This window comes from Crotalus tigris, unplaced genomic scaffold, assembly GCF_016545835.1.
Source record: "Crotalus tigris isolate CLP2741 ecotype Arizona unplaced genomic scaffold, ASM1654583v1 scf7180000018674.437415, whole genome shotgun sequence".
Lineage (NCBI taxonomy): Eukaryota > Metazoa > Chordata > Lepidosauria > Squamata > Viperidae > Crotalus > Crotalus tigris.
The window spans coordinates 283,870-295,229 of record NW_024097138.1 but is presented as its reverse complement, the minus strand read 5'-3'; the positions used below and the strand labels follow the sequence as shown (position 1 = coordinate 295,229).

The 11,360-nt window shown below is 33.7% G+C and overlaps 1 protein-coding gene across 1 annotated transcript in view; it reads right to left on the bottom strand.

Annotated features, from left to right (window-relative positions):
• Window positions 1–9,681: 9,681 nt before the first annotated feature.
• ABCA12 (ATP binding cassette subfamily A member 12) overlaps window positions 9,682–11,360 on the bottom strand; it is a 224,960-nt gene continuing 223,281 nt past the window's right edge. The window contains exon 54 of the mRNA XM_039355317.1: window positions 9,682–10,116. Within this exon, the coding sequence (XP_039211251.1) occupies window positions 10,039–10,116 (78 nt within the window). The 3' untranslated portion in view covers window positions 9,682–10,038. The remainder of the gene's footprint in view (window positions 10,117–11,360) is intronic.

The window sequence follows — 11,360 nt, the reverse complement described above, 5'->3', positions numbered from 1 at the left end:
TTGTTATCAACTAAATAAAAACATCTTTGCTACAGTTATAATAATTTTTAGCTTATACATATCTTAATTGCGTTTGCATTTAATCCTTGTATACAATCAATGTCCTGTGTTTTTTTTCAAGCTTTAATTTACCATCAATATTCAAAGTAACACTATTATTTATGATTTCCAAGTATTTTATGTTTAGGTGACCAAAAGTTTCCCTTCTCTCAGCTCCTCCCTTTTTCCCTTTTCATACCAAAGTCTAATATTCTGGTTACACATCTTATCTATTTGATTATAATATTGCTCTGTTTTCTAAAAGTTATCTATTTTCCACCATGTTCAACCATCTAACTAATAATACAACATCTCCTCTAATAAATCAAAACCATTATAGGTGTTGTCTAGATTAACCAATAATTCAGTAATATACCTACATTTTTAGTTTAAGTCTAATATTAGAAGATCAAATATTTCCTCTCTCTTTCCAATAATGTTATCTCATATTGGGCACACACAATTTTTATTTTCAACTAAGTAGAAACATCTTTGTTGCATTTATCAATAATTTTTAGCCTACGCATATCTTAATCCTGTTTGCACTTAATATCCTTGTATGAACAATGTCCTGTTATTGCTTCCCCCCCCAAACTTTAATTTCCCATCAATATTCAAGAAAACACTATTATTTATCATTTCCAAGTACTTTATATTTACGTGACCAAAAGCTTCCCTTATCTCAACTTCTCCCTTTTTCCCTTTTCATACCAAAATCTAATATTTTAGTTACACATCTTATCTATTTAATTATAAAGTTACTCTACTTTCTAAAAGTTATCTATTTTCCACCATATTCAATCATCTAATTGGTAATATAATATCCCCTCTAATAAGTCAAAGCCATTATTTTCTTCAGCCTTACTCTGGCTTTCTTCCTTTGCCAGCTAACCTTCCATGTCAGTGTCTTTGAATCATCAAATAATTCTCCCTCTATTTTTATATTTATTATTCAGAATAAGAAAGACCATTTGGTTGAAGTTTTTTTGGAAGAACAAGCCCATTGATATTCATTAAACATCTCGTTACTCCATTTTCCACAATTGTCCTGATAGCTTTATCTTCCATTCAATCTGTTCTTCTTCCTTTTCCTCAAATATATTCTGATTTCTTGATTTGTGAAAAGTCTTTTCCATTTTCAATGTTGTCACTCCCTTTTCTGATTTTTCAGTTGGCTGGGTCTGTTGGTCAGTTGGGTTCTCTGTCTTAGTGTTTAGTTGTTCCAATTTTCCTTTTGTTTTGTGTTGTTAATTCTTTTTTTCCTTTTTCTCTTTACAAACAACAAAATACAAAGTACAATTTTTTCTTAACAGTATTATGTCCTATATCTCTTGCATTTATTTACATTACTTCTCATACTTTTTTATTCCTCAATTCTAACCAATTATAATACATGTCCCATATCTCATAAAATTTTGTAACTTCTTTGTCCTTTATTTCTAAGGTAAGTTTGTTCATCTCAGCACAATCTAATATCTTGCGTATAATCATTGCATTTGTTGGTATGTTTTCCCTTTTCCAGCATTGCGCATATGCAATGCGTGCTGCAGTTATTATATGTATAATGATGTATTGAATTTTTTTTCCATTTTTGGATTGATTATGCCTAATAGAAATATTTCGGGTTTAAGTTCAATTTCTTGTTTTGTTATTTCCTGTATCCATCTCCTTATCTGTTCCCAATAGGTCTTTGCTTTGGGGCTTTGCCACCACATATGGTAAAATGTTCCCTCTTTAAATGTTCCCTATATATTTTTGTAAATCTTGGCCAATCTCGCCGGTGCTAAATGCCATCTGTAGAACATTTTATATTGGTTTTCTTTGTATGCAGTTGACATCGTTAATTTGAAATTTCTGTTCCATATTCTTTCCCATTCATCTAATTCTATATTTCTGCCTATATTTTGTGCCCATGCTATCATTGGGCCCTTTACTATTTCTTCTGCCAGTTCAACTTCTAATAAGAGTTTATAGGTTTTTGTTAGAAATTTTCCTCCCTTGTTTGTCAGTATTTTGTCCAATTGCTGTGGTATCTGACTTATTCCATACTCTTCCATGTCTTTGCTATATTTTGATTGTATCTGTATATATGGCCACCAATCAATAGTTATTCCCTGTTCTTTTAATTCATCTCTTGATCTTAGTTTCCCTTGGTTATCTAATAATTCTTTGTACCTTATCATCTTTGTTTTATCCAGCGTGTTTGGGTGAATCATTGCCTCCATTGGTGAGATCCAAATTGGAATTTTCGTATATATATTTTTAACTTTTTCCCATGTCCAAATTAATGCATCCCTTATCTGATGCCGGTAAAAGTATGTGTGGGATTTCTTATCTTTTCCCCATAAAAACGCATGCCATCCAGCCTGTAAATCATGACCTTCAATTGTTAGAACCCTTTTGTTTTCTAGGTTTATTCAATCGCTGATCCAAAGCCACCCCACTGCTTGGTAATAGATTTCCCATTTTGGGAGCCCAAGGCCACCTCTACTTCTACTGTCCTGTAATGCTTTAACATTTATTCATGCTTTTTTACCTAACCATATGAATTTATTAATCATTTTGTTTAATTCGTCAAAAAAGTTTTCCCCCAATTTTATTGGAACTGTTTGAAATAGATATAACAATTTTGGTAGAATATTCATTTTAATCACCGAAATCCTTCCTAACAATGTTAATTGTAATTTCCCCCAAATCTCTAAACCTTTTTTATTTGTAGTATCAATTTTTATAATTATCTTCTTTTATTGAAGAACATATGGTGAGCCAAATTCCTAAATATTTAATCTTTTTTACAATTTGCAACCCCAAATTTTCTTCTAATCCCCTTTTTTGTTTTTCAGTTAAATTTTTTACTAATATTTTAGTCTTTTCTTTGTTTATTTTTAATCCCGCCACCATTCCATATTTTTCTATTTCATTCATTAGAACATTACCTCTTTCTAATGGTTCCTCTATAAAAAACACCAAATTGTCTGCAAATGCCTGTGTCTTGTATTCTTCTGTTTTAACCTTTAGTCCTTTTATCTCTTTGTTGTTTCTAATTCGAGTTAATATTAATTTCTACCTTCTCTGTATTCTCCCCATTTATTATTACTCTAGCCTTTTGTATTTTGTATATTGACTTTATCATTTGTTGAAAATTCTTTCCAAATTTCATATCTTCTATCTGTTGGAACATAAACTGCCAATTAAGGTTATCAAATGCCTTCTGAGTATCTAAAAATACTAATACAACCTGTTTTTCAGGGTGTGCTTCATAATATTCCAGGACATTTAACACCGTTCTCATGTTGTTCCTAATTTGTCTGGTAGGTAGAACCATTTTGATCCAAATGTATTATTTGATTTAATATTATTTTTACTCGTTCTATTGTAGTAAAAATTTGTAGTAAAAAATTTATAATCCGAATTCAACAACGAGATTGGTCTATAATTTTTTATTTGTTTAGGATCCATATCTTCTTTTGGAATAAGAGTTATGTTGGCTTCTGTCCAGGAGTCTGGTAATTTGGCTTTCGCCAATACATCATTATATACATCTAATAATATCATTTCCAGGTCTTCATAAAGAGTCTTATATACTTCCCCTGGTAGACCATCTGGGCCCGGGGCTTTATTATTTTTTTGTTTTTGTACTGCCATTTTTAGTTCCATTGCTGTTATTTTTTTATTCAATAATTCTCTTTGTCCTTCTTTTAATTCTGGGAGACCATTAGCTTTTAGATATTGTTTTATATTCTCCTCCTCTGTTTTCTCTTTTTTATATAGCAACTCAAAGTATTTCTGAATTATTTTTTTTCTTTTCGTCTATTTTATATTGCAACTCTCCATTTTTGTCCTGTAGTTCCTGAATGATTTTTTTTCCTTCTCTTTTTTTAATTTGTAAGCAAGCCACCTCCTAGGTTTATTTGCATGTTCGAAAAAAATTTGTTTAGTTACTTTCAGTTCTCTTGCCAATTCCTCTTGTTCTGCTATATTTAATTTATGTTTGGCCAGAGTCACTTCCTCTTTAATCATTTCATCTTGTGGCTCCCTTTGTAATTTGGATTCTAATTTTTTAATCTCTTCCAGAAGTATATTTTGTGTCTGCCTTTTCACCTTATTTTTCCTAGCTGAATATGCTATTGCTATACCTCTCAGATATGCTTTGGCAGTATCCCATATAATTTGTAATGATGTTTGTTGTTTTGTATTCTCTTTAAAAAATAATTCCATTTCTTTTTTAATCCTTACAGTGAATTCTCTTTCCTTTAAAATTTGGGTATTAAGTGGCCACCTTCTGTTTGCTTTTTTCTGACCTGTCCACACTATTTTCAAAGGATTATGGTTTGCCCATATATTTGGCATTATTTCTATTGTCTCCACTTCTTGTCCTATTTCCCCATTCATCCATGCCATATCCAAGCTAGACCACGATTTGTGTGGATTTGAAAAAAAGGTATATTCCTTTTTTATGAGATTCTGTTTCCTCCATTGGTCAAATAGATTAAATTCATGTGCCATCTCAAAAAATATTTTTCGTAGTGTTTTCCGCTTTTTTATTTTTCATATTACTAATATAATCCATTTTTACATCCACTATCGCATTATAATCTCCTATTATACAGATGTTTCCTTGTCCAATTTCTATAAGTTTTTTGTATAGATCTTTATAAAATTCTTTTTGATTTTCATTTGGTCCATAAATTGTCACCAATAACTATGATTCCTGTTCCATTTGTAGTTCTATTATTAGTACCCTTCCCTCTGTATCTTGATATTTTAAATTGGCTCTAATTCCTTTTCTAATATAAACTGCTATTCCTCTCTGTTTTTGTTCCATTAGTGATGCATATAATTGTCCTAATTATGGAAATTCCAGATATTTTCTGTGTTGCTTTTTTATGTGTACTTCTTGTAGACATACTATGTCTACACCTTGTTTGACTAATTTAGTTAATATCTGTTTTCTTTTAGCTGGTGCATTTAGGCCATTGACATTAATTGATACTAATCTACTCATCCATTATTTTACTTCTGAGTTTGTCTTGCTCTCAAACCTGTTCCTCTTTCTTTCTTTTGTCTTTTTACCTCCTTACTTTCTATCTCCTTCTCTCTCTCTTTAACTCTAGTTGCTGATCTTCCTGACTTTTAGAATCTAATTCTAATTCTTCCCTACTACTATTATTCTCTTCTTCTTCCCCTTCTAGTTGTTCATAAAATTCTCTTGCCTTGTCCAGGCTATCAATTTTAATCCTTTTCTCCTGCCATGTTATCAGCATCCCCTCGGGGATTAACCATCTAAATGGAATGTGTTTTTTTTTAATAAGATGTGCACTGAGAAATCTGTAGTCTCTTCTCTGTTCCCTCACTTTCTTTGGAATTTGTTTTAATGTTTGAATTTCCATGCCTTTGTAAATTATTGGATCTTCCCTTGTAATCCTGTATATTAGGTCTCTAATTTTTTTTCTGGCGAATCTTATATGTATCTCATGTGGTAGTTTATTCCTTCAAACATAATTTGTGTGGATTCAGTACACCTCATCTATTTCTGGCAATATTCCTTGTTTATCTCTTTGTAGAGCCTCTGCTATCAGCTCTACCATAATGGTGCCCAAATCCTCTTCCTTATCCTCCACCACGTTTTGAAATCTTAAGTAAAATGCCACCCTGTCCATTTCCAGATGTATAATCGATTCTTCCAATTGTTTGTTAGTTCCCATCAATTTTTTATCTACTGTGTCGACTTTTTTCCCTATTTTATCCAATCCTACTTCTACTGTCAATATTCTTTCTTCATTTTTCTCAATTGTTTGTTGTATTGTTTCAATCTTATTATCTAATTTATTCATATCCCCTCTCATTTCAATATGGTTTTTTGACATTGTCTCCTGCATCTTTAACATTGTTTCTTGAATAGTTAATAATGTTGTTTGCATGCTTTGCATATTTGATAATACATTTTGCTTCTCTGTCCCCAACATTCCCTCCATTGTTCTCTGTCCAGGAGGAGATGAAGGTGTCAGTGCTAAACTTGACATTGTTTTTTTCCCTGTTCTCAGTGTTGTCATCTTAATTTCTTATTTATCAAGTGCTTTCTATTCTTAGTATCTAGGAATATGATATGATTTAGCCAGCAATCTTTCTAACGTTACACTTTTATTCTAAACTTACAATGCTTCTTTCTCTCCTTTCCTAGATCTCGATCTACTTTCACTGTGCTCCTAGACCTCTCTTTTCCTTCCCTAATCTTCTTCACTTTTTTTCTCTTTCTTACTTAACACCCAATCTCTCTAGGAATCCAAATTTTCTCTCCTAACTTATATCATCAACCATTTGTCCATATATCCGTTGTCTCTCAGTGCCGAATCACGTCCTCTCACCGTCTCCTTCACTTTCCAAACTTTCCGCACTTCCTAGTTTACCTCCTCCATTCTCTTCCAGCCTCACTTTCTCCAATCTTCTATAATGTGCTATACAGTCTCTCTAGGATTTCAAGTTTCTATCCCTTCCTGTGGCTTTCGCCTCCGTGTTACGTCCTCTCACCAATTCCTTCACTTTTCAAACCTCTCCGAATTTGACACACCGTCTCTCTATCGACCATCTGTCCGTCTATCCGTTCTTGTCACGTTCACCGTGGCACATCCTCTCACTGTCTCTTTCCTCCTTTCTCCTCCGATCTCGCTTTCTCTGATCTTCTACAACTCGCTACTCTTTTGTCCTTCTCAAATTGCCATTTTCTCACCATTCCAGATGTCAGCTTGCCAAACATCTTCTTTTGTTTCTCTCTTCCTAGTCATTTCGCCGTCCCCTCCGTCTATGTCTTTTGTCTCCCAACCTCTCCTTCCACAATCTTTCACCTTCTTCATTCTGTGCTATAATGTTTATCACAAAAACTTTTCTTTCTTTTGTCTCACTCTTGTTAATCCTCTGGCTATATTAATTGCTGACTCACAGCTCTTCCCGCTGGGTCACCGCTTGCGCTGAGGATTCACTCTCCAACTGAGCTTCCTTACAACACCAGAGTCAACAGACAAGTAAATCTTTTAGACTTTTCTATTATTTTGGAATATTTTCATAATTTTTTTAACTCACTCAATGACCTAGTCTACTAAGTATATCTTGCTTCTGCATTCTTTGTGGTTAGTCGAGGCCTCGGATCCACCATCTATTGATAGCCGAAGTTTTCAAGTTGGATTTAAGGGTTTTCCTCTGTCGTGGTGGGTGATTGCCTCTCACTTCGCTACTCCCCAAGGCTTCACCCTTTTCGCACGTAGCCCTCCAGACTCTCAGTGCCTCCGAAGGGTCTCCAAACTTGAAAAAATCAGAGTTGGAGGATGGAGACTGTCCTCTTTCCCCTGCACCACCTCCACGTCACCACCGGAAGTCCTGTGTTGTTAATTCTTTGCTTGTAATCAAGATCTGGGTTTGTATATTTAAGCTAGAACATTGTTCCTTTGTGTTGCTTCTTATTTTATCACAAGCTGAAAGAATAGTTTCAGGTATTGATTTCACCATGGAAAGGATTTTTTCCTGATCTTCATCCATATTTTCTTGATAATATGTTAAGTTGAAGACTTTAGAATCAAATGTTAAAAAAAATTTTTTGTCTTTTGTAGCTGGATATGGTACATTTATTTCATGTTTTATAGGTGATTTTTATAATATAAATTGTTTATCAAGTAAGAGTTTATAATCCAAGGTGTTCTATCATCTTGTGTAATAATATATGCTTCTCATGCAGGGAAAGCAGTTCCCCAAGCATAGCTCTAAGAATCAGTAAAAGTTTACATTCGTAGCTCAAGCAGGCCAGCTTCCAAAACAGTACATTATCCCTGTCACACAGATAAGCCACCCAGAAATCCCTTCTTTGCAGCTGGATTTTTCAAAGGTAGTAGCTGTCAAGGCAAACAAATTTTATCTGAAGTATCCACAAGATGTCACTAATGCCATTTTATAGCTTTTTAAGTCCAAAACTTATATGATGGTTTTTCAAGTCTTAGTATTATTATTATTATTTTAAAAAGAAAAGTCTCCAATAAGCAAAAAGAACACTTTTAGTCCCCAAGTTTCAAAAGAATATATATTCAATTAGGTTAAAATTAATCTTATGGTTGTTTTGTTTCCCCTGAGTAGTTAGTTGCCACTTTTCAGAGGGTGGGGTAAAAATTCCCTTCCCTCTCTTCTCACAGGGGGAAAAATGCTTTGGGCAGCTTTTTCAGGAAACAAAACCTAGAATCTTAAAGAGAGAATCAGGTCTCACCCAATTTCATCTGCATTACTTGAAAGTTGCTTGGTGGTGCTTTTGAATTCGGCTGTCAGCAGCTTCCCCCGCTGGTTTGGAGTGCTTTCCTTGATCAAATGGAAGGACCACTGCCCTCCCGTGATCAAACGGGGGTCCCCTCCTTGCTCATCGGTTCTACGGGATGAGTTTCGACCCTTTCCAGGGTCCCCCAGCGGAGCAAATTCAGGCCCCGTCTTCCTCCATTTGTGGCAATACCAAGCCAGAAGTCTGCAGAACTGTTTTTTTGATTATCATTCCAGGTATTGATGTTAAACTGATTGGTCTGTAGTTTCCTGAGTCCAGTTTTTTTCCTTTTTTGAATATGGGGGCATCAGCCCTTTTCCAATCCTCAGGTATTTCTCCGATGCTCCAAGATTTATGAAAGATGTATTGTAGCGGTTCTGAGATCTGCCAGCTGTTTCAGAACTCGGGGATGTAATCTGTCAGGTCCCGGTGATTTATACTCATCAAGGTCGTGTAGGAGTTGTCTTACCATTTTCTTGCTTATTTTAATTTTTGTTTCTATTGTGTCTTTTGCAGTGGGATTTTTTTTTTTTGTATGTTGGGCTATAGTTTCTTTTTGTGTGAAGACTGATGCAAAGTATGAGTTAAGCAGCTCTGCTTTCTCCCTGTTGCCTGTAATTTCCTTGCCATCTTCTCTCTTTAGTGGGCCTACAGTTTCCTTGACTTTTTTTTTGTTGTTAATATGTTGGAAGAAACTTTTTTTGTTGTCCTTGATTTCTGTTGCAAGTCTTTGTTCATTCTGAGTCCTTGCTTTCCTGACTTCTTCTTTGCACGTTCTGGCAGTCTGCTGATAATCAGCCTTGGTTATGTGCCCCTCTTTCCATTTTTTTTGTAGTTCCCTGTCTCACCAAATGTCTTGCAAATCCTGTTGCAATAAAAGTCCTCTTATTCTCTACTCATGCTCAGGAAATAATACAAATTCTTAGTACTCATGTATGTTTTACAGGGTATAATGTATGTTTTTGTTTATTTGCAAAGAAAAAGAGTGCTTAGTGCAAAAAGATATGTATGAAATGGTGAGGTCACAATTAATATTATGCAATATTGCCCAAATGTCCAAGTAGAATGTATTATAGGTGGCCAAATTTTGGGCATTGTGAAGGAAATATCTTTTGCCACATTTTCATACATCCATACCCATCATCTTGCTATTTTCTTTTGGTAAGCAACATTATGCAAATATAAGGAGCAACAAAAAGACATTTAAAACATTTAAAGAAAAGGAGAGAAAATATTCCTAAAACTAGTTTCTATCCACACTATTTGCTATATCTCTCCATACTTTTCTAGCCTTACAAACATTTCCTTTTGCCAAGACCTAAACAAAGATTAGAAATTAACAGATTATGCAGTCACTTTAAATGCTTTTATTTAAGATTGTCATAATCTCTCCATATAGCAATCTTTTGGTTTATATTCCTGAACACAAAGCAGCTCTTCTTTTTCACCGAATATATTTTTGGGAACTGTAGCATGGAAAGAATTTCATAAATACATGATGAGAAATATACTTGTATCTGCTGTGTATTCTTTACATGAGAAAAAAAAAACTTGAGAAAGAAGTAAAAGACCAATCTGATAAAAAGGGAGTGCTTAGATTCATGGTCTAGATTACAATATGAATGCATAAAATAACTTGCAAAAAAGGGCTTTAATACAGCAGTCAAGAAGTTTTGGCATAAGGCTTAGTATAGCAGTTAAGTGTTCCCTTAAGCTTCTGAACTTGTATAGGTGATTGCATCTGAAATATCAGGGTTAGTCTGAGCTTTAGCAAAGTTGATGAAAACCTAAAATGAAACAAAAACACATTACATGAAATTAAACATATTCTGTTTTTCAGATAATTTCTAAATCGACTTCTTACATCTAGTGTACCTATTTATGACAACAAACTTTCTTATGGGTAAATTCCAGATCAGAACAAAGATATAATAGAAGTCAAAGTAAAATGCGGTAACTGTATTAAACAAAAGTAATACATTATATTTATCTTATTTTAAATAAACATTAATAAATGCAATCATACCACAGATCTTTCAATTAAACTCAAAGTTTACTTCAGTCAAAAAACAGTCAAAAATCAGTATAGAACAAAGTAATTAACAAATAATTTAAAAGTAGAAGACAAAGGCCAGATATGAAATACAAGCAAAAGGCTAAAACAAAATATTATTTTTACCAATATGAACTGTCTTTAATGATAGAAAACAGGATTTTTGTCTTAAGTACTTAACATTAGTGACATAAGACTAAGATTCTAAGAATGAGGTAAAATGTAAAATCTATCTACGTATATATTTATTGCAAATTATTCAAGGGTTAGTCATAATTGTGCTATATTACAATTGTGGAGATTAATCAACTTGGATCTTAACTTGTAGGCAGCATTATAGCATTTGGCAACACCTAGGGAGGTCGAGTGCCTTTGATTGGAAATAAGAGTTTGTTCATCATAGGTATGTAAAATCTTTGTAACTAAAAGATAATGTTTAGCAGCCAAAACATGATTACCAATCTCATTGTTTTTAAAAATCAAATAGCAGATATTTGTTTTTAAGAAGAGATTGGAGCACCAAATGTCTAAAATGGTATAGATCTCCTGCTTGAGCAGGGGGCTGTACTAGAAGGCTTCCAAAGTCCCTTCCAATTCTTTATTCCTCTGTTATTCTGCTTAAGATTTGTTTCACAGCAGTACACCAGAAAATAAGGTTTCAGCCTTCTCTCTCTGGTTCAATATCAGTAACATTTCCATCCAGATTTGACAATTAGCAATAAGAAATACAGTACAATTACTGTTGCTTGTACCAAGGAACCTCACTCTTTTTCATGTCAATTTTGCATGGGGGGGGGAGTCTGAGGAACGTTTTTTTTTAAAAAAACTTGCTGTGAATGCTATCTGATATTTAATTTAACAAAGAGTGATATTTCTTTATTTCTTTAATTTATATTCTGCCTTTATTATTTTTACAAATAACTCCAGGTAGTGAACTTATCCAACAGTTTCTTCCTCGTATTTTCCCCACTACAATAA